The sequence below is a fragment of the Heloderma suspectum genome, chromosome 2, assembly GCF_057233095.1.
Source record: "Heloderma suspectum isolate Gila_16-S chromosome 2, 16-S_ref, whole genome shotgun sequence".
Taxonomy (NCBI): Eukaryota; Metazoa; Chordata; class Lepidosauria; order Squamata; family Helodermatidae; genus Heloderma; species Heloderma suspectum.
Genome location: NC_139459.1, coordinates 139,950,062 through 139,968,002, shown reverse-complemented (window position 1 = coordinate 139,968,002; position 17,941 = coordinate 139,950,062). Strand labels below are relative to the sequence as shown.

The following is a 17,941-nucleotide window of genomic DNA, read 5'->3' as shown; positions in this document are numbered from 1 at the left end:
TGTTAGTTTTGATTTTATTCTTGGATATAATTCATTAGACTTAGAGTAAAACATTTGAGTAAGTGATATATGAGGCCTCAGTGATGTAGTGCGCAAAATCCTAGGCAACACCTGCACCCATCATCCCTTCAAAGCAGGCCAGACAAATTCTTAGTTTTTCCGTTAATTAAAAATCTCTTAGAATGGAAAATGAGGAAAACTTATTTTTAAAAATTGTCATTGCAGCAGTCAAAGGCCATTTGAAGTCTTTGTTTCTGTCCCTGTTGTACTTTTGGCAACCACTTAAGGACAAGGGAACCTTATACTTTGCTTTCTAGAAAAGAACACATTGCTAGGAAAGTCCTGTGGAATTTCATGGTGCTAGGTTTGAGGGTAGTTAGCCCTTGGCCAGAATACTATATACCAGAAAGAATACCAGAAAGAATATGAGATGAGGGAAGGACTATAGAAAGAGGAAAATTTTACTTTAGCTTGTGCAAGAAGGCATTATTCTTTGGAAGGCTTTGAATTTTTTTCTTGGGGTTCCCTTCACTAATTGAAAAGATCTGACGGGCTCAGATACCACAGTGTCACTATGCACAACACTATGAAATTCATTGAAAAAAAATTAGTCATCTGGTGTGTTTCAGTTGCTGACATTCTTCTGGTTGGAGTTTGAAATGACGTGCCTGTGGCTCAGAGACAGTGAAGGCATGCTAATTCCTGTGGGAGCACCTTCAGTTGTTAGATGTAGGCTTCTGATCCATGTGTCTTGATAGCATGGGTAAATAGGGATTCAAGATTATAGATCTTGCAGTACTACATCAGTTTTACCAGCATGATATAAACCTCCACAAACAATGGAAGTGTAGATTCTAGGTAGAGAAAAATGATATACTCCTTTACACAATGCATAATTAACTTACAGAATTCACTGCTCCAAGACATGGTGATGGCCACTAGCTTAGAAAAAAAAGTTAGACCTTTCCTCCATGAATTTATCTATCAATGTCAATCATCCTCCATAATAGCTAATGGAGCGTCTGTGGAGAGGGGCAGTATACCTCTGAATACCAACTGCTAGGAGCCAACAATGGAGAGCACTGTTACCTTCATGTCTTGTTTCTAGGCTTTGCAGAAGCACCTGGCTGGCCTCTTTTGGAAATAGAGCACTTGATTAGGTGGTTGCTTTATTTTATCTAGCAAGGTGCTTTGAACATTCATCAAATAAAAGAATATGTGCACAAGTATAGCATTAAGGGTTGAGGAGTGGGGAGTGCAATTTTTTCATTATGTAAGAGGTCTTTTAGAGCACAATCATATGCATGTTTAGAAAGAAAAAAGTCCTACAACTTCCAGCATGGCTGGCTGGGGAATGCTGGGAGTTGTAGGACTTTTTTCTGTCTGAATTGGGCCCTGAATTGCTGATCATCTCTCTTTTTGGTGTTCCTTCATTGACCTCTATTAGGATTTTGCTTTTAAAGTGCAATGGAGCTTGAATTTCACCTTTGCACTGTATAATTTATTTACAGAGAATAGAACTTGGGTCACTTCTTTGGATTACATCAAGTTAGAAGAGACCTTTTGTCACTCAATTTAAGTGCTTTACCTATTCGTTGACTGAAATGTGGGCTTGAGTTAAAAGTAAATATCCTGTTTAATTAGCAGAGAAAGGAGAGAAGATGAAAGCTCCCAATTGAAAACTGAAGTTCTTATCTTCCGTTGGCGTTCCCCTCTTTGAATAAGCCTGTTTTGATCTACTGTTTGTTTATTTCGGTTATCCCAGAGTTAAAGGAGTTGTGGTAATTGCAAGGATAGGGAAAGATACATTTCTGTTGTCCTTGGTCAAACAAAATTTCTAAAACAAGAAAAAGGTACAAAAACCTGCCAAACCAGGGGTAGAAGTGGGATGAGTGTACGCATGACAAGCAGCAATCCCTCTTTCAAACTGCCTTCACCTCTCTGAGATAGTAACAACAAAATCCTTTGCTGTCTGGCTATCTTTGTTCTTTGCTGTACTCCTGAATCCTCAGGTTTAACTGATAACTGACAAAAGGCGGAGTTCTTAGAGCAGCTGATGATGTGTGTCAAGGTGTGTGTGTGTGAGAGTGAGAAAGATTTCCTCTGAGATGGGAGTCCATAGTTCCCTGGTCAGGAACCTTTCTCTAGGCTGCTTTGGAGTGGTAGTAGCAACCCTGTAGCCAGGGTGGGGCAAATGCCCCCCCCCCCGAGCTGTGCGTCACTCCCCCTAGGATTTGTGGGATTTTTTGGAAAATTGTCTTTTTAATTTGTGACATGACAAAGACAGCTTCCATTTAAAGAATGACATGTTTTAAGAAAAGGAGTAATTTAAGGCTAGGAGCCTCTGAAAAATTCAGTGAATAAGGCAGGGCGAGTGCACAACAAAAACCTCATCTGGAACAGCCCCCAAAGTCTGCTCACTCAAGATTTTTCCTGACTGAGGGTGGATTTTTCATGATCACAATCACCCTATAATTACTTAAGTGACCCTGAAAAAAATAGCTTGTATAGTAACATGACCATTGAAGAGTTAAATGTTAGAACTTTGTATTATGGGCTAAAGTTAGACTCCACCCCCTGGACATTTCTTGCTTTGCTCTTAAGTTTCAGTTGTGTTCTTTACTCAGCCAGCAATAAATAAGCATGTTTGTTTACTGCAGTAAGAGTTTGTTTATTCTGCAATTATTATCATGAGTAAAGTAGGATTGGGTGCTTATTGCTAAAGGGTGAAATAAAGAGATAACTTAAAATGATCTAAAAAAATATGTACCCCAAGTTACTCTTTACTCTTTTAAAGCACTCACCATTCTCACAGAGTTGCTGTTTTTGTTCTTTTTCTTGAGTACTTGATGGCAAAGGGTGAAAACAACCCTAGAGGAATAGCAACACTGTTGGGTAACTCAAGCCTCATTTCTGATTTTCCCAGTGTCTACAGCTCAGCATGAGGCCTTTTCAGGGTCCCAGAACCAGTAAAAAAATCCATTTGCTTTCCACAATTAGTTTCCAGTCACTCAGTCCCTTACCAGTATATACCAACCAGTTAAAAACTTCCCCCTTGGTTGTCCAACAGGAAGGAAAATCTAAAGGTCAGGAACAGGACAAGAAGTAGGGACCTTCAAGGAGGAGTTAAAGAATGCAACCTAAAGTATTTGTTTTCTCTCTGCCCTTCCCTAAACCTGTAGTATAGACAAGTTTATTTTTAAGGTGGAATCTAAAACTGAAATACCTATTTCAGTATCAAAGCCAAGCTCACTGTTATTACCAAGGTAGTTCAGCTCATGAAGAATCAGAACACAGGGACCGACTATTGCTATAGGCAAAGTCAGGCTTTTGAGTCTGGTATTCCTAGAGATCTCTCAAAAAAAGGGTGAGCTTTACATACTCCATTATGTAAGTTAACACACTCTCTGCGGGGAGGAAAGAGGGGGAAGATCAGTGCCTTTTCCTTCCCTTGGCCTGGCCCTCACATCCTCTCTACCAGTGAGGGGTGTATGTGGATTAGCTGGCACTATGCACCTCCCCCACAAAAATGCCCCACCTGGAAATGTGGCTACCCCACCTAGGGTGGTAGGGAGTGGAAGGCCAAGTCCCTTTCCGCTCTGGGCTCTGTTCCTAAAGGGTAGCTGTTGTCACTTCCTCTCCTTTTATGAAATGTGGTGGGGATAGGTATGTGGAGTAGTTGGCTGAATCAAAGGCAGTGCGCCACTTTCGGCATGACTGGTGCTGGGGACGTGAGCAGGAAGGTGTTGTAGCTGTGCTCATGTGTGGGCTTCCCATAGACATCTGGTTGGCCACTGTGCAAACAGAGTGCTGGACTAGTTAAGCCTTTGGTCTGATCCGGCATCGCTTTTCTTATGTGCTTCCCAAATACAGTAGAAATAAGCACATAGCTGTAATGGTGCTGAAGCAGCACCAGCCAGGCCGAAATATTTCATGTAATGTGTAGATCACCTCTAAAATAAGCACCTTTCTAAAGCTTGAGGACTTCTGGCATGCTGCAAAAAATGTTTGGTTTGGTGAAGCATAGGGTAGACAAACAACAGTTGGGCATTTTATCTTGCGTACTTGAATGCATGCAGCCCTTTACGAGCCTAGAACAAACTTGCATTCCTAACTTAAGGGAGATTGTACAGTAGATTTCTAAGTTCTGTTGCAAACTATGGAAATCATAACACCAGGAAACTAGCTAGGAGTACTTCGTGATGACAGAGCCCTAAACCAAGGACTCATTTGACAGTCAGCTTCTTTCTTAAAACAACAGCAGATCCTTTGTGTGAATGATATGGTAAAAACATTGCAAAATACTGTGGCTTGGCTTAGGAAATTCTCAATATTTATTTATAAAATGTATGAATCTTCTGTGACTAGAGCTCAAGGTGACATGCAGCAAAAAAAAAATCCTATGAAATGCTAGTTTAAAATAGTTTCTTAATATTTCTAAAGCTAGAGGAAATCTAATAACTCAGTCTTGCAAATAATACAAAAACATTAAAAGGGGGAAAGAATAAGACTTCAAGGGTGCATGGGAATCCATTCAGTAGGGCCCTACGTGAGTTGAGGGACTCGTTCAGTTGCCCTTGAAAAGTTTATTTTGGAGCTGTTTACACATCTGATATATTTACAAGCCTGAAGTAATTATACATTAAAAGCCTGATGGAATAGGTAGGTTCCCCAGAAGAGCATAATCTGGCAAGTCTCTCTGGAGAGAACATACAACATTCTGGCACCACAGCCAGGAGCCGTGTCTTGGGAGCCTATCATTGCAAAGATCAGGTACCTGGAGCAGGGCCTGTCCAGATGTTCTTAGACTACGGAGTAGTTTATATCGGAGGTGTTCCTGAGGACACACTGAGCAGAGGCCATTTCTGAATAGAGTACATTGTACATGATTGCAGCAGGCTTTCTTCATGCACAGGTTTATTAAGTAATTTTATATGAACATATAGACATTGGTAAAACACTTCACATTGCTATGGGTATAATGGATCTCCAGAAGTCTTCATTACTTCATATGTAATTGCCAAGAAGCCAACTTCTGTAGTAGTTTTTAAGTCAGCTGCTTAAAACTGGAGAATTGATGCTGCTTTAATTGGTAAACATTTCTTTCTTTCTGGCTAAATGCCTGATGAAAAAAGCTTGGGATCATGACTGCAGTGTAATATGAAGGCTTAGTGTGCAGTCCTTAGGGATTGCCACTCAGTAGGCAGAGGACTCCGAGGTTGGAGCCCTCCGTCTGTTTTATGCCCTGCCGGCAGGAGCAAGACAGGGTGGGAGGAGGATGAAGGCGAAAACACCTCCCATTCCTCCACTTGGCTTGTCTAGCTGAACTTCTTTTTGGGGGGTGGGACAGCCACTGGAGAGGATTTAGGATCCTGTGGATCCTGGCCTCTCCTCTTTGCCCACTATCCCCCCTCCTTTTCCTCTCCCTGTGCTCTTGTAATGTCGCTGTTGTGACCTTGGAAGAGCAACTGTGGTTCTTTCTGTGGCAGCTGTGTGGGTGTGGGGAAACAATCCAATCTTGGATTCCCACTTCCAAGGTCGTAGCAGTTTCTATGGCCTCAGGAGGGGGGACCATATCCTATGGTCCTTCAGATGCTCTCCCAGAGACCATAGGATTGCTGTGTTAGACTATTATTGTAACTGTCCTTACCAGCATTATCTGTGTGCATTGCAAGAGAAACATCCCTTTGGTATCAACACAGTACCTTGTGACATTGTTCTGGCACAGCCAAAATTAACACATGGGTCTGGGTATATTGGGTGTTCGAATCAGCCGTTTAAATGGCATGTGAAATGAAGTGTTGGCGTTTAATGGTTTTTGAAGCCATTTTCATAATGTGTATGTTTTATACCTATGGTGAATAAGAAGCACTTGCAGTCACATTTGGGGAAGCTTTTACAAATTGGAAGAGTTCGGGTCTCTCTTCCCCACCCCCAAACTAGGGTGTTGACTTGTTACAAATGGCTTTCACACAAATGTGTGGGCAGGTGGGCTAGTAACTTTTGTGGATATCTTTTCAAGGCTGAGGAAACTAAAGTTCAGGACTGGTTTTTTATTTTTTAAGAATCTCAATTTCCTTCATTTTTTTGACAGGTGGCTTTTTTGTTTTGTTTTCTTAAAGGTACGGACACTTTTTGTCAGTGGCCTGCCTCTGGACATCAAACCCCGGGAGCTCTATCTCTTGTTCAGACCATTCAAGGTACTCTACTTCTATTGTCAACTCCTGAAGAAATGCTGAGACTGTAGTGTCAATCTCCTTATTTATGTGAATGTTCATGGTTCATGTTACTGTTATAAATGGCACATTGCCATGGTAATGTGTGATTGCGTCTTCTGGAGAGGCAGACAGAAATTCAGAAGATATTTTCAGTATTTGGATTTTTAAAAATGTTGGGACGCAGTCTATCATAATATCTTATTTCAAATAAAAACTTGGCTAGGAGGACTTTCCCATGAACCAAAAGTTGGTCAAGAGCCCAAGAATAGAGCGATTATAAATAGCATAGTAGTGTGATCAGGATTGCAAGTTTATAAACACCAACCTCTAATGATATAGATTTGGGATAGGATTCAGAAGATCTATGAGTGATGTGCTGCATGTACCACATTCATGCACAGATATTCCTTGTTGCTTCTTGAAGTCCATCTCCCAAACCAAGCAACAGAACTCAGCTGAAGTACTGATATCTTTTAAGAGATAAATCTTCATACTTATACGTGTACAGGACTAAATCTTTCCAGCTAATGTTAAGTACCCCCCCCCAACACACACACACCTTTAAGGAAAGGTATACATGTTCCCTTTTCACACTTTGATGTACAAGTACTCTTTTATATCCCCCTTATTTTGAAAACAAGATGTGAACATATGCAATTTTCAGATTATTATAGTAGTCAGGGTGTCTTGGACTATACATGTGCCAATTTTGAGATTTCATGTAGAATTCAGGGGTGGGCAGAAGGTAGATCTTCAGATTGTTTGGACTCCAAGTCCCAGAAGCCTCTGCCAGCATAGCCAATGGTCAGGAATGCTGGATGCTGTAGTCCAAAACATCTGGAGATCTACTTTCTGCCCTCCCTTGATGTAAACATATCGTAACAATCTTAATACCCCCTCAGAGGGTGAATCTAAGCATCTTTATTTCTTGGGATCCCCAGCATTCTTCTCCCTGTAGAACTGCATACAGAAATTAGCACTGCTTTCTCTCACTTTAAGAAGGCATCAGTAGCTTTGCAACATCAGCTGTTACTCTAATAGCCTCCTGATCTCAGACTTACTTGCATGCCTAGCAAACACACCTTGTATGAAAGGACAGGGTAAAGCTCACTACGCTCAACAGCCTGAATGGGTCAAGAATTAATGTGACCTACAAAGGTGAGCAATAACCAGCATAGTTACTGTCTAAAAACAGACCATATATTTGGGAAGCAGGGACAGAAGAAAGGATCCCAAGGAACTGGAACAAGGAAGGAAGCAGGGCTGAAAGATAAGGAAGGTGAGGCAGAGCCAGCTGCGAAGAGAAGCTGGGACTGGCACCAGTGGTGGCTTGTGACTACCGGGACTGGTGGACAGATGACTGGGTCACCATAGGCAGAGCCAACTACATCTGGTTTGCTACCCATACTCCTCCTTGGCAAAGAACCTAAGAACATTTAAGCAGTGCATTACAAGTATTTAGCATCTAAGTAAACTGACATTGATATTTCACACACAGGCACACTGAAACAAATAGAGAAATGATTGCAAGGGAGAGTTTGGGTCTGATCTGCACAACACAGAAATGCAGTCCTTGTGAGCCCACATTTCTCTGCTCCACAGCAGGAACCCATTTCACAATAAGGAGAAACTGAGGCATGTTAACTTTGAGATCATGCCTGCAAAGCATGTATTTATGTGTGAGGTGGGATATCCTCAGAGAAACACCGAAAAGCAGTCTTTTGAATCCACAGCAGAAACCCATTACACCAGTGGAAACTGAAGCACATGAACTTTAAGACCATGCCTGCCAAGCACAGTGGGGAATTCAACCAGCAGTCTTTGGAATCTGTAGATGCAAAGGGAAAAGGAGACACCTGAACGTTCAGATCATGCCTGTGAAGCTGTGTGTGTGTGTTGGGGTTGAGGGATGATGGGTATGATAATATATCCTCAAACTTGGAGGGGAATCCACCCAGTAACATAAGTGCACACCTTTGGACCCACATTTTTCTGTTCCAGCTACAGTTCCCATTGCACAGAAAAGGGAAAGTAAGGGGGAAAATGGGGCGGGGGATAAGAAAAAATCAATATGCAGGTCCAAAACATTACTTTAAATTCATATCTAGTAGCTATGACTTCTTCATTTTTACTCTAGACTAGGTGCAGGACTCCCAGTCTCCAAAGTCCCCCTACGCTATTCAGATAAAAAGTAATTCAAATTATTTCCATTATGTTTATCACTTACCTCAAACAGTATTTCACTACCTGACAACCCCACCACAGACGAAGTGTATCTGCATTAACCACTGAACATTTCCAACACTTGAAACGTGTATCTGAATATATCTTGTTCAATCTTGTGGGTGTCAAGTACCACCGAAATTGCTGAATATGAAGCATCGTATTGCTTCATATTGTGCTTCTCACGCTGATAACCTTAATGACATTTTCTTAACTAACTGATTATCTTATTTCACTTCTGATCTAATATAGTACGTCCAAGACATCTTTCCTACCATAGGTTTTTTTTTAAGTTTGCTGTTTCTGAATAAGGCCAGATGACAAATCACTCAAGGAAAAATGTACTATCTGTTTTTTATATTCACATTTATTTTTGTAGCAGCGTTCTTAAATGTTATCTTGCCCAGAATGTATTTTTTTTTCTTCCTGCAGGGTTATGAAGGCTCTCTTATTAAACTCACATCTAAACAGGTAAGCCTTATATGCAGTGAAATCTCGTAGTATAAGCTGCAACAGTTTGTATTTATAGAGTGAGAAATTATAAACGATGGAGCTGGTATGAAATTTTGGCACAAGGTTTTAAACACCAGCAGTCCTCTGATGGTATTCAGTCTAGAGCAGGAGAACGCAACCTTTTGGTCCCATGGGCACATTTGGAAATTTGAGAAACTCTCTTGGGCACAACCTCAAAATGGCTGCCATGGGTGAGCATGGCTAATCACAAAAGACAGGTAACCTGCCCAGCGGTATTCATGGGAAATTAAGATGGCAGCCGCTAGAGGTTCTCTCTTAGTTCTGAAACAGCCCCAGCTGCCAGTAAAGAATAATTAAAATAAAAATAAAACTGGGAGGGGTAGCGTGTCTCAGTGAGCACCAAGGAAAGTGTTCATGGGCACCACGTTGCCACCCCTTGGTCTAGATTCATCTCTACCAACAAGTGGGCCAGGATAAATTATCTGGGTTTATATTCAGCAAAGATTTTCAGAAGCATCATACAGTAATACAGGGTTGTCAGCTATGGAAATTATGACTATGGAGTAATCAGCTATGTAGTTGATTATGTGTGTTCCTTTTAGCTGATTGATGGTTTAAAGAAATATGCATATTACCAAAGCCTCAATATAGGATTGAGAGGTCTAAGTGTGGTTGTCTCAACTCCTATTCACATCTTCAAATTGTATTCTCCGGATGAATGGAGAGGGGAAACGGGATTGTGCCTGCTGACCCCACAACCTCCATGCCTTTTAGCGGAAGCTGTGAATGGAGCCCTATGCTGTGGTGAATGTAATTTGAAAGTGTGAATAGGGCTTTTGTTTGGAAATTGACATACCACTGGTTAAGTAAAATAGCTTCAGCTATTGGGTGGTGTAGAAATAAATAAATAAAATAATGTGAGAACTGTGACCCGTGAAAACTAAATTTGATTTGATAAAATATCTCAAGTTTAAAAATTACATTGTTAGTGTTTCTTAGGGCTATCTTTTCCGAATCACACTCCTGTTTCTAAGACCTTTACACCTTGTACAAGCTTCCCTAAACCGAAGGCAGTAGGAGTTGGATTATGACAAACAATAAATGACTTAGATGAAGGTGTAGAGCGTTTGCATATCAGCTTTGCAGATGACATGAAGCTAGAAGGGATAGCCAACATCATAGAAGACCAGATCAAGATCCAAAAGAATCTAGGCAGGCTGGAACACTGGGCTGAATCTAGCAAGATGAGATTGAACAGAGAAAAATGTAAACTATTGCATTTAGGTATAAAAAACCAAAGAAGCCAGTAAAGGGCTGGATGTGCCTGATCTCGTCTGATCTTGGAAACTAAGCAGGGTCAGCCCTGGTTAGGACTTGGATGAATCAGGCTTTCTCCATTGAGCAGGGGGTTGGACTCGATGGTCTTGTAGGCCCCTTCCAACCCTATAATTCTAGGTGGGAGACCTGGCTTGGCAGCAGTAAATGTGAAAAGGACCTAGGTGTCTTAGTGGGTCACAAGCTAAATATGAGCCAGCAGTGCAATGCATCAGCTAAGAAAGCTAATACAATCTTGGGCTGCATTAACAGAAGCATAGTGTCCAGATGGGAAATAATAGTACCACTCTATTTCGTATTAGTCAGGCCACATTTGGAGTAATGTGTCCCATTCTGGGCACTCAGTTTTAAGAAGAACATTAACAAGTTGGAGCGTGTCCAGAGGAGGGCAACCAGGATAGTGAGGAGTCTGGAAACCAAGTCCTATGAGGAGCTGTTGAAAGAGCTGCACATGTTTAGCCTGCAGAAGGGAAGCTTAAGGGGAGAGAGGATAGTCATTTTCAAATATCTGAAAGGCTGTCATGCAGAAGATGGGGCAGGCTTGTACTCTGTTGCTCCAGAGAGCAGGACTAGAACCAGTAGGAAGAAGTCGCAGGAAGCAGATTTTGACTTAACATTAGGAGAAACTTCCTAACAGTGTGAGCTCTTCAGCAGTGGAACAGATTGCCTCAGAAGGTGGTGAGTTCTTCTTCACTGGAGGCATTTAAGCAGGGGCTGGATGGCCATCTGTCAGGGATGCTGTAGCTGCACCCTACAGTGCAAAGCCTGCCCTGAGCAAAGGGTTGGACTAAATGATCTCTGAGGTCTCTTTCAATTCTATGAAAACTCCAAGAGGTCAAATCTTGGTAAGAGCAAGTCTCATGTGAGTCAGAATTTTTGCCAGTTATTGGCCTGTCTTGGAAAATGGAAAGTTCTGCAAATGCACTGTCAGATAATGATTTTTTATATTACACAGTTTTAGATTTTACTCTTATAAGAACATGGGCCCATCAATTTGATTTTATACCCTTGCCAGGTTACATGTTTTACAGACCCTGTGAGTGAGGTGTATTAAGGATTGGGGTAGAGGTGAGATGGTACTTGAGCTCCTAGTGGTCTAGTTGCTATGGTACAAATGTTGCACTTCATTACTTCCACTGCTTTGATCACTTTACAAATGGAGTGTCACAACAGCATGGAACTCTTATCCTTGTATTAAGTCCCAGGCCTTAATAGATTTTAATGCAGACATTTTGGAAGAATTAGGTAATTATGCCCTCACTATGATTCTTGACCTATTCTGATCTTTCGATAGGTTGGTAGGTGGTTTTCCAAAATTGTGTCAAATGACTTGCAGTTTTGCAGTGCTTTAGAAATATATTTAGATGAAGCAGAGATACAGTCTCCTAAAACATCCCAAGGTGTGGATATAGATAAGGTTCACCATAGACATTTGAAGTTGCAACATAAGCATCAACTCATGTTGTATAATGTAGGTGCCTTTTTTGCAATATTGGACAAAGGATAAAGAGACTCTTAATAAGCCAAAGCTAACACACAATATTAGAATGAGCAGACAGCTTGAATGTGTTTATTGCCATTGCCTTTAATACACCAGAAACGGTACAGCCTTAAAAAAATAAGTAAACGTGCCTTGAACATCCAAACCCACCATTTGAAATTGGCTGTCACCAGTGCTTTGTCTGATTAATCTGTTTCATTGGTGGATTAAAGCAAATGTTGTACTAATGTATAACGTTGATGATTGAGGTGTGTATATATTCCTATCTCTGAATTACGTTGCAGTCGTCAACAACCCTCCAACGTTCCCTTTATTCTCTTCTTCCAGCCTGTGGGATTCGTTAGTTTTGACAGTCGCTCAGAAGCGGAAGCTGCTAAGAATGCTTTGAATGTAAGTACATGGTGCCATATGAAAAGGTATTGGATTGTGTTAGAGCAGAGCTTCAGCAGCAGCACAACCACTTGAGCTTGCAGTTGGGAATTCTGCCTTTGCATGCTCACCTGATATAAACACCTGCTTATAGAAAGGCAGAAAACCAAAGAGAAAGAACAGAACCTAGGATGGTGCTGTGCAGCATGTAGGGACTGGCTCAGTTCTCAGTGTAGTTCTGTGGAATAAAGCAAATGGGCTGCAGCTGGGAGATACAGTTGAGAATAGACAAATCTTCGCCTCAGATAGTGCATTGATAAACAGGAGGGAGCGATATCCTTGCCTTTACTTTCACCCTATTAAATGAATGGCTGGTGTTCACTCTATGCCATTGGAGTTGCAGAGGCAAAATCTGCTGGGACGTATCTAGGGACATATCTAGGGGTCCCCTACAAGGCCTTTGCCCCTAGTAGTCACTGAGTAAGGGCTTCTTTACATTAAGCAAAAATCTTCGAGAGTCTTTGTGGGTTTATTATTGGCACAATACACACACTGCTCCACCCCCCATTTGTTTTTGACGGGTCCTTTCCATATGTTTCATTTATACCACCGGTAGATGGCACTGCTGTATTGTGCAATTTATATATTACCACATTTTTGGTGGTTTATAAAATGGTGGATTCCCGCTTGAAAACAACAGAAGAAGTATCGGAATTTGACGATGTTGTGAAAAGGACCCATGAAGTTCCGTGAGTGAACAATCACGAATGCACAATAAATGCCTCATGTAGAGAAACTCCATGTCTCTCAGCTGGTCCACTGAATCCGAACATTCCTAATATCCTCAAAAATAACCTGCTGCCCACACCTACTCATTTACAGAGAGCAGCAGGACTCTCCTTTTTATATCCTTGATTGTGTGCTCCAAAGCCAGGATGTGAGGTGAGATGTGCAACCTTTATAATTCACCCAGACAAGAACACAAGTAATTAAAACTTGTTTATGGAACGTAATGTACAGAGCAAGTAGTCATATGATAAATAATAACAAAATAATGGTTCTAACAACACCAGCTCCACCCATTGTTCCATTCTGCCCCCTGCTGTCAGCCAGTGCCCCACTCCTCCTTCTGGTACACCTGCTTTTTGTCTCTTTCATTTAATAGCTTGGCCCCAGTAAGTGGAATCTTGCAAGAAAGCACAATGTTCCCTGCAACACATAGCCTATCCTTCTACTATCTTCTGACCATCATAGTGATGGGCACTTTCCTATTCCTAGCAATGAGTAAATGAGACAGGAAATCTCATTTCCTTCCATTCCTGAGGGGCAGGAATATCCCCCCCCCCCCCGCACTTTTGGTGCATGCTATTGCATGGTGTTCAGGTTTTTCTGAATGCCTTTGTCTTCCTTCAGGTGGCATTAGCGGAATAGATGTTGCCTTTCGCATTCTGCCAGTAAGACTGCTCAGATATTGTTGGGTGCACGCAAAGTTCAGCCAACTTTCATGTACATTTTTTAAAAAAATGTGTTGGAAGGACAGGTTTTTAAGGCTGTCAATGCAAGAAGATGGATGTTAGTTGAGAAATGGGCTAATGTAGCTTAATATAATGGAATTGTTTCATCTGAAGGGCTGATTCACCTCTCTCTAACAGGGGTGACTGAATATTGTGCTCCCAGACCTTAAGTATAGAAATCTAGTCAATTGTCTCAGGGCTCTGTTTGCCTTTCCCTATGCAAAATGCCACTTCATGGGTCACTGCCTTGTTGTGGCAAAGGGGCTTGCGTAACTCAGTGAAGCCATAAGCTATGCCATGCAGGGCCACCCAAGACGGACAGGTCATGGTGGAGAGTTCTGACAAAATGTGGTCCACTGGAGAAGGAAATGGCAACCCACTCCAGTATTCTTGCCAAGAAAACCCCATGGAACGTATCACAAGGCTAAAAGATATGACCCCGGAAGATGAGCCCCTCTGGTCGGAAGGTGTCCAGTATACTACTGGGGAAGAGTAGAGGGAATTTCCAAGTAGCGCCAGAAAGAGTGAAGCGGCTGGGCCAAAGCCGAATCCATTGGCTGTGGATGTGTCTGGTGATGAAAAAGAATCCGATGCTGTAAAGAACAATATTGTTTAGGAACCTGGAATGTAAGATCAATGAATCAAGGTAAGCTGGAGGTGGTCAAACATGTGATGGCAAGACTGAACATCGACATCTTGGGAATCAGCGAACTAAAATGGACAAGCATGGGCGAATTTAATTCAGGTGACCATCATATCTACTACTGTGGGCAAGAATCCCTTAGAAGAAATGGAGTAGCTCTCATAGTCAATAAAAGAGTGGGAAAAGCAGTACTGGGGTACAGTCTCAAAAACGACAGAATGATCTCAGTACGAATCCAAGCCAAACCATTCAACATCACAGTAATTCAAGTCTATGCCCCAACCACTGATGCTGAAGAAGCTGAGGTTGATCGGTTCTATGAAGACCTACAACACCTTCTAGAACTAACACCAAAAAAAGATGTCCTCTTAATCATAGGGGATTGGAATGCTAAAGTAGGAAGTCAAGAAATAACCAGGATAACAGGCAAGCATGTCATTGGTATACAAAATGAAGCAGGACAAAGGCTAATAGAGCTTTGCCAAGAAAACATGCTGATCATAGCAAACACTCTTTTCCAACAGCACAAGAGGCGACTCTACACATGGACATCACCAGATGGTCAATATCGAAATCAGATTGATTATGTACTTTGCAGCCAAAGATGTAGAAGCTCCATGTTGTTGTTGTTTATTCGGTCAGTCACTTCCGACTCTTCGTGACTTCATGGACCAGCCCACACCAGAGCTTCCTGTCGGCTGTCGCCACCTGCAGCTCCCCCAAGGTCAAGTCCGTCACCTCCAGAATATCATCCATCCATCTTGCCCTTGGTCGGCCCCTCTTCCTTTGGCCTTCCACTTTCCCTAGCATCAGCATCTTCTCCAGGGTATCGTGTCTTCACATGATGTGGCCAAAGTACTTCAGTTTTGCCTTTAATATCGTTCCCTCAAGTGAGCAGTCTGGCTTTATTTCCTGGAGTATGGACTGGTTTGATCTTCTTGCAGTCCAAGGCACTCTCAGAATTTTCCTCCAGCACCACAGTTCAAAAGCATCTATCTTCCTTTGCTCAGCCTTCCTTATGGACCAGCTCTCGCAGCCATAGGTTACTATGGGGAATACCATTGCTTTAACTATGTGGACCTTTGTTGTCAGTGTGATGTCTCTGCTCTTCACTATTTTATCAAGATTTGTCATTGCTGTCCTCCCAAGAAGTAAACGTCTTCTGATTTCCTGGCTGCAGTCAGCATCTACAGTAATCTTTGCACCTAGAAAGACAAAGTCGGTCACTGCCTCCACGTTTTCTCCCTCTATTTGCCAGTTATCAATCAAGCTGGTTGCCATAATCTTGTTTTTTTTGAAGTTTAACTGCACCCCAGCTTTTGCACTTTCTTCTTTCACCTTCGTCATGAGGTTCCTCATCTCCTCCTCGCTTTCAGCCATCAAAGTGGTATCATCTGCATATCTGAGATTGTTAATGTTTCTTCCAGGGATTTTAACTCCAGCCTTGGCTTCATCAAGCCCAGCCCATCGCATGATGTGTTCTGCGTACAGGTTGAATAGGTAGGGTAAGAGTATACAACCCTGCCGTACTCCTTTCCCAATCTTAAACCAGTCCGTTGTTCCGTGGTCTGTTCTTACCGTTTGCTACTTGCCTTTTCTAAACCCAGGTTGTACATTTGGCAATTCTCGTTCCATGAATTGCTGGCATCTACCTTGCAAGATCTTGAGCATTACCTTACTGGCATGTGAAATAAGTGCCACTGTTCGATAGTTTGAACATTCTTTGGTGCTTCCCTTTTTTGGTATGGGGATATAAGTTGATTTTTTCCAATCTGTTGGCCATTCTTATGTTTTCCAAATTTGCTGGCATATGGCATGCATCACCTTGACACCATCATCTTGCAAGATTTTAAACAGTTCAGCTGGGATACCGTCATCTCCTGCTGCCTTGTTATTAGCAATGCTTCTTAAGGTCCATTCAACCTCACTCTTCAGGATGTCTGGCTCTAGCTCACTGTCCACACCGTCATATCTATCCCCGATATTATTATCCTTCCTATACAGATCTTCCGTATATTCTTGCCACCTTTTCTTGATCTCTTCTCCTTCTGTTAGGTCCTTGCCATCTTTGTTTTAGATCATACCCATTTTTGCCTGGAATTTACCTTCGATGTTTCTAATTTTCTGGAAGAGGTCTCTTGTCCTTCCTATTCTATTATCTTCTTCCGCTTCCGCGCATTGCTTGTTTAAAAATATTTCCTTATCTCTTCTGGCTAACCTCTGGAATTTTGCATTTAATTGGGCATATCTCCCCCTATCACTGTTACCTTTTGCTTTCCTTCTTTCTTGGGCTGCTTCCAGCGTCTCAGCAAACAGCCATCTTGCCTTCTTGGTTTTCTTCTTCTTTGGGATGTTGTTTGTTGCTGCCTCCTGAACAACGTTGCGAACTTCTGTCCATAGTTCTTCCGGGACCCTATCTACTAAATCTAGTCCCTTAAATCTATTCATCACCTCCACTGCATATTCATGAGGAATATTAGTGAGCTCATATCTACCTGATCTATGGGTCTTCCCTATTCTCTTTAGTCTGATTCTAAATTGTGCAATAAGACGTTCGTGATCTGAACTACAATCAGCTCCAGGTCTTGTTTCTACTGACTGCATAGATGTCTGCCACCTTTGGCTACAAAGGATGTAGTCAATCTGATTTCGGTGTCGACCGTCTGGTGAAGTCCATGTATAAAGTCGTCTCTTAGGTTGTTGGAAGAGAGTGTTTGTTATGCACAGTGAGTTGTCTTGGCAAAATTCTATCAGCCTATGTCCCGCTTCATTTTGTTCTCCCAGACCATGCTTGCCTGTAATTCCAGGTGTCGTTTGACTACCCACCTTAGCATTCCAGTCTGCTGTAATGAAAATAACATCTTTGTTTGGCATACTATCCAGTAGGTGCTGCAGATCCTCATAGAACTGATCTACTTCTGCTTCTTCAGCATCTGTGGTTGGGGCGTATATTTGGATCACTGTGATGTTAAATGGCTTACCCTGAATTCAAATTGAGATCATTCTGTCATTTTTTGGATTGTATCCAAGCACTGCTTTAGCCACTTTATTATTAATTATGAAGGCTACTCCATTTCATCTGTGGTCCTCTTGTCCACAGTAGTAGATCTGGTGGCCATTTGATGTGAAGTGGCCCATTCCAGTCCATTTCAGTTCACAGACACCCAAAATGTCTATATTTAATCTTGACATCTCCCCAGTAACCACATCCAATTTGCCCTGGCTCATAGATCTTACATTCCAGGTTCCTTTGGTGTGTTGAGCTTTAGAATATCAGATTCGTCATTCACCACCAGCACCATCGGCTGCTAGCCGTCCTTTCGGCATTGAGCTAGCTGCGTCATCACATCTGGGGCTAGTTGAACTTATCCTCTGTTCCTCCCCAGTAGCATTTTGACCATCTTCCGACCTGGGAGTCCCATCTTCCGATGGTATACCGACATATCTCTGGTTGTACTGATCCATTTAGTTTTCATGGCAAGAATACTGGGGTGGGTTGCCGTTTCCTTCCCCAGGGATCGTATTTAGTCTGACCTCTCTGCCATGACCTTTCCGTCTTGGGTGTCCCTTCATGGTTTAGCTCATGACGTCATTGAGGTGCTCAAGCTCCAGCACCACGCAAGGTAACGATCTCCTTTGCTGAAGAGAAGCTCCATACAGTCAG

General features: G+C 42.1%; 1 protein-coding gene across 3 annotated transcripts in view; it reads left to right on the top strand.

Moving 5' to 3' along the window:
• The window catches only part of RBPMS (RNA binding protein, mRNA processing factor), a 145,917-nt gene that overhangs the window by 64,368 nt on the left and 63,608 nt on the right, over positions 1-17,941 (top strand). For all 3 annotated transcript variants that reach the window (XR_014787869.1, XM_084835047.1, XM_084835046.1), the window contains exons 2-4: positions 6,123-6,200; positions 8,874-8,912; positions 12,079-12,141. Coding sequence is in view for 2 of the 3 variants with exons in the window: in XM_084835047.1 (XP_084691173.1) it covers positions 6,123-6,200; positions 8,874-8,912; positions 12,079-12,141 (180 nt within the window). In the remaining variant the exon portion in view is untranslated. The remainder of the gene's footprint in view (positions 1-6,122; positions 6,201-8,873; positions 8,913-12,078; positions 12,142-17,941) is intronic.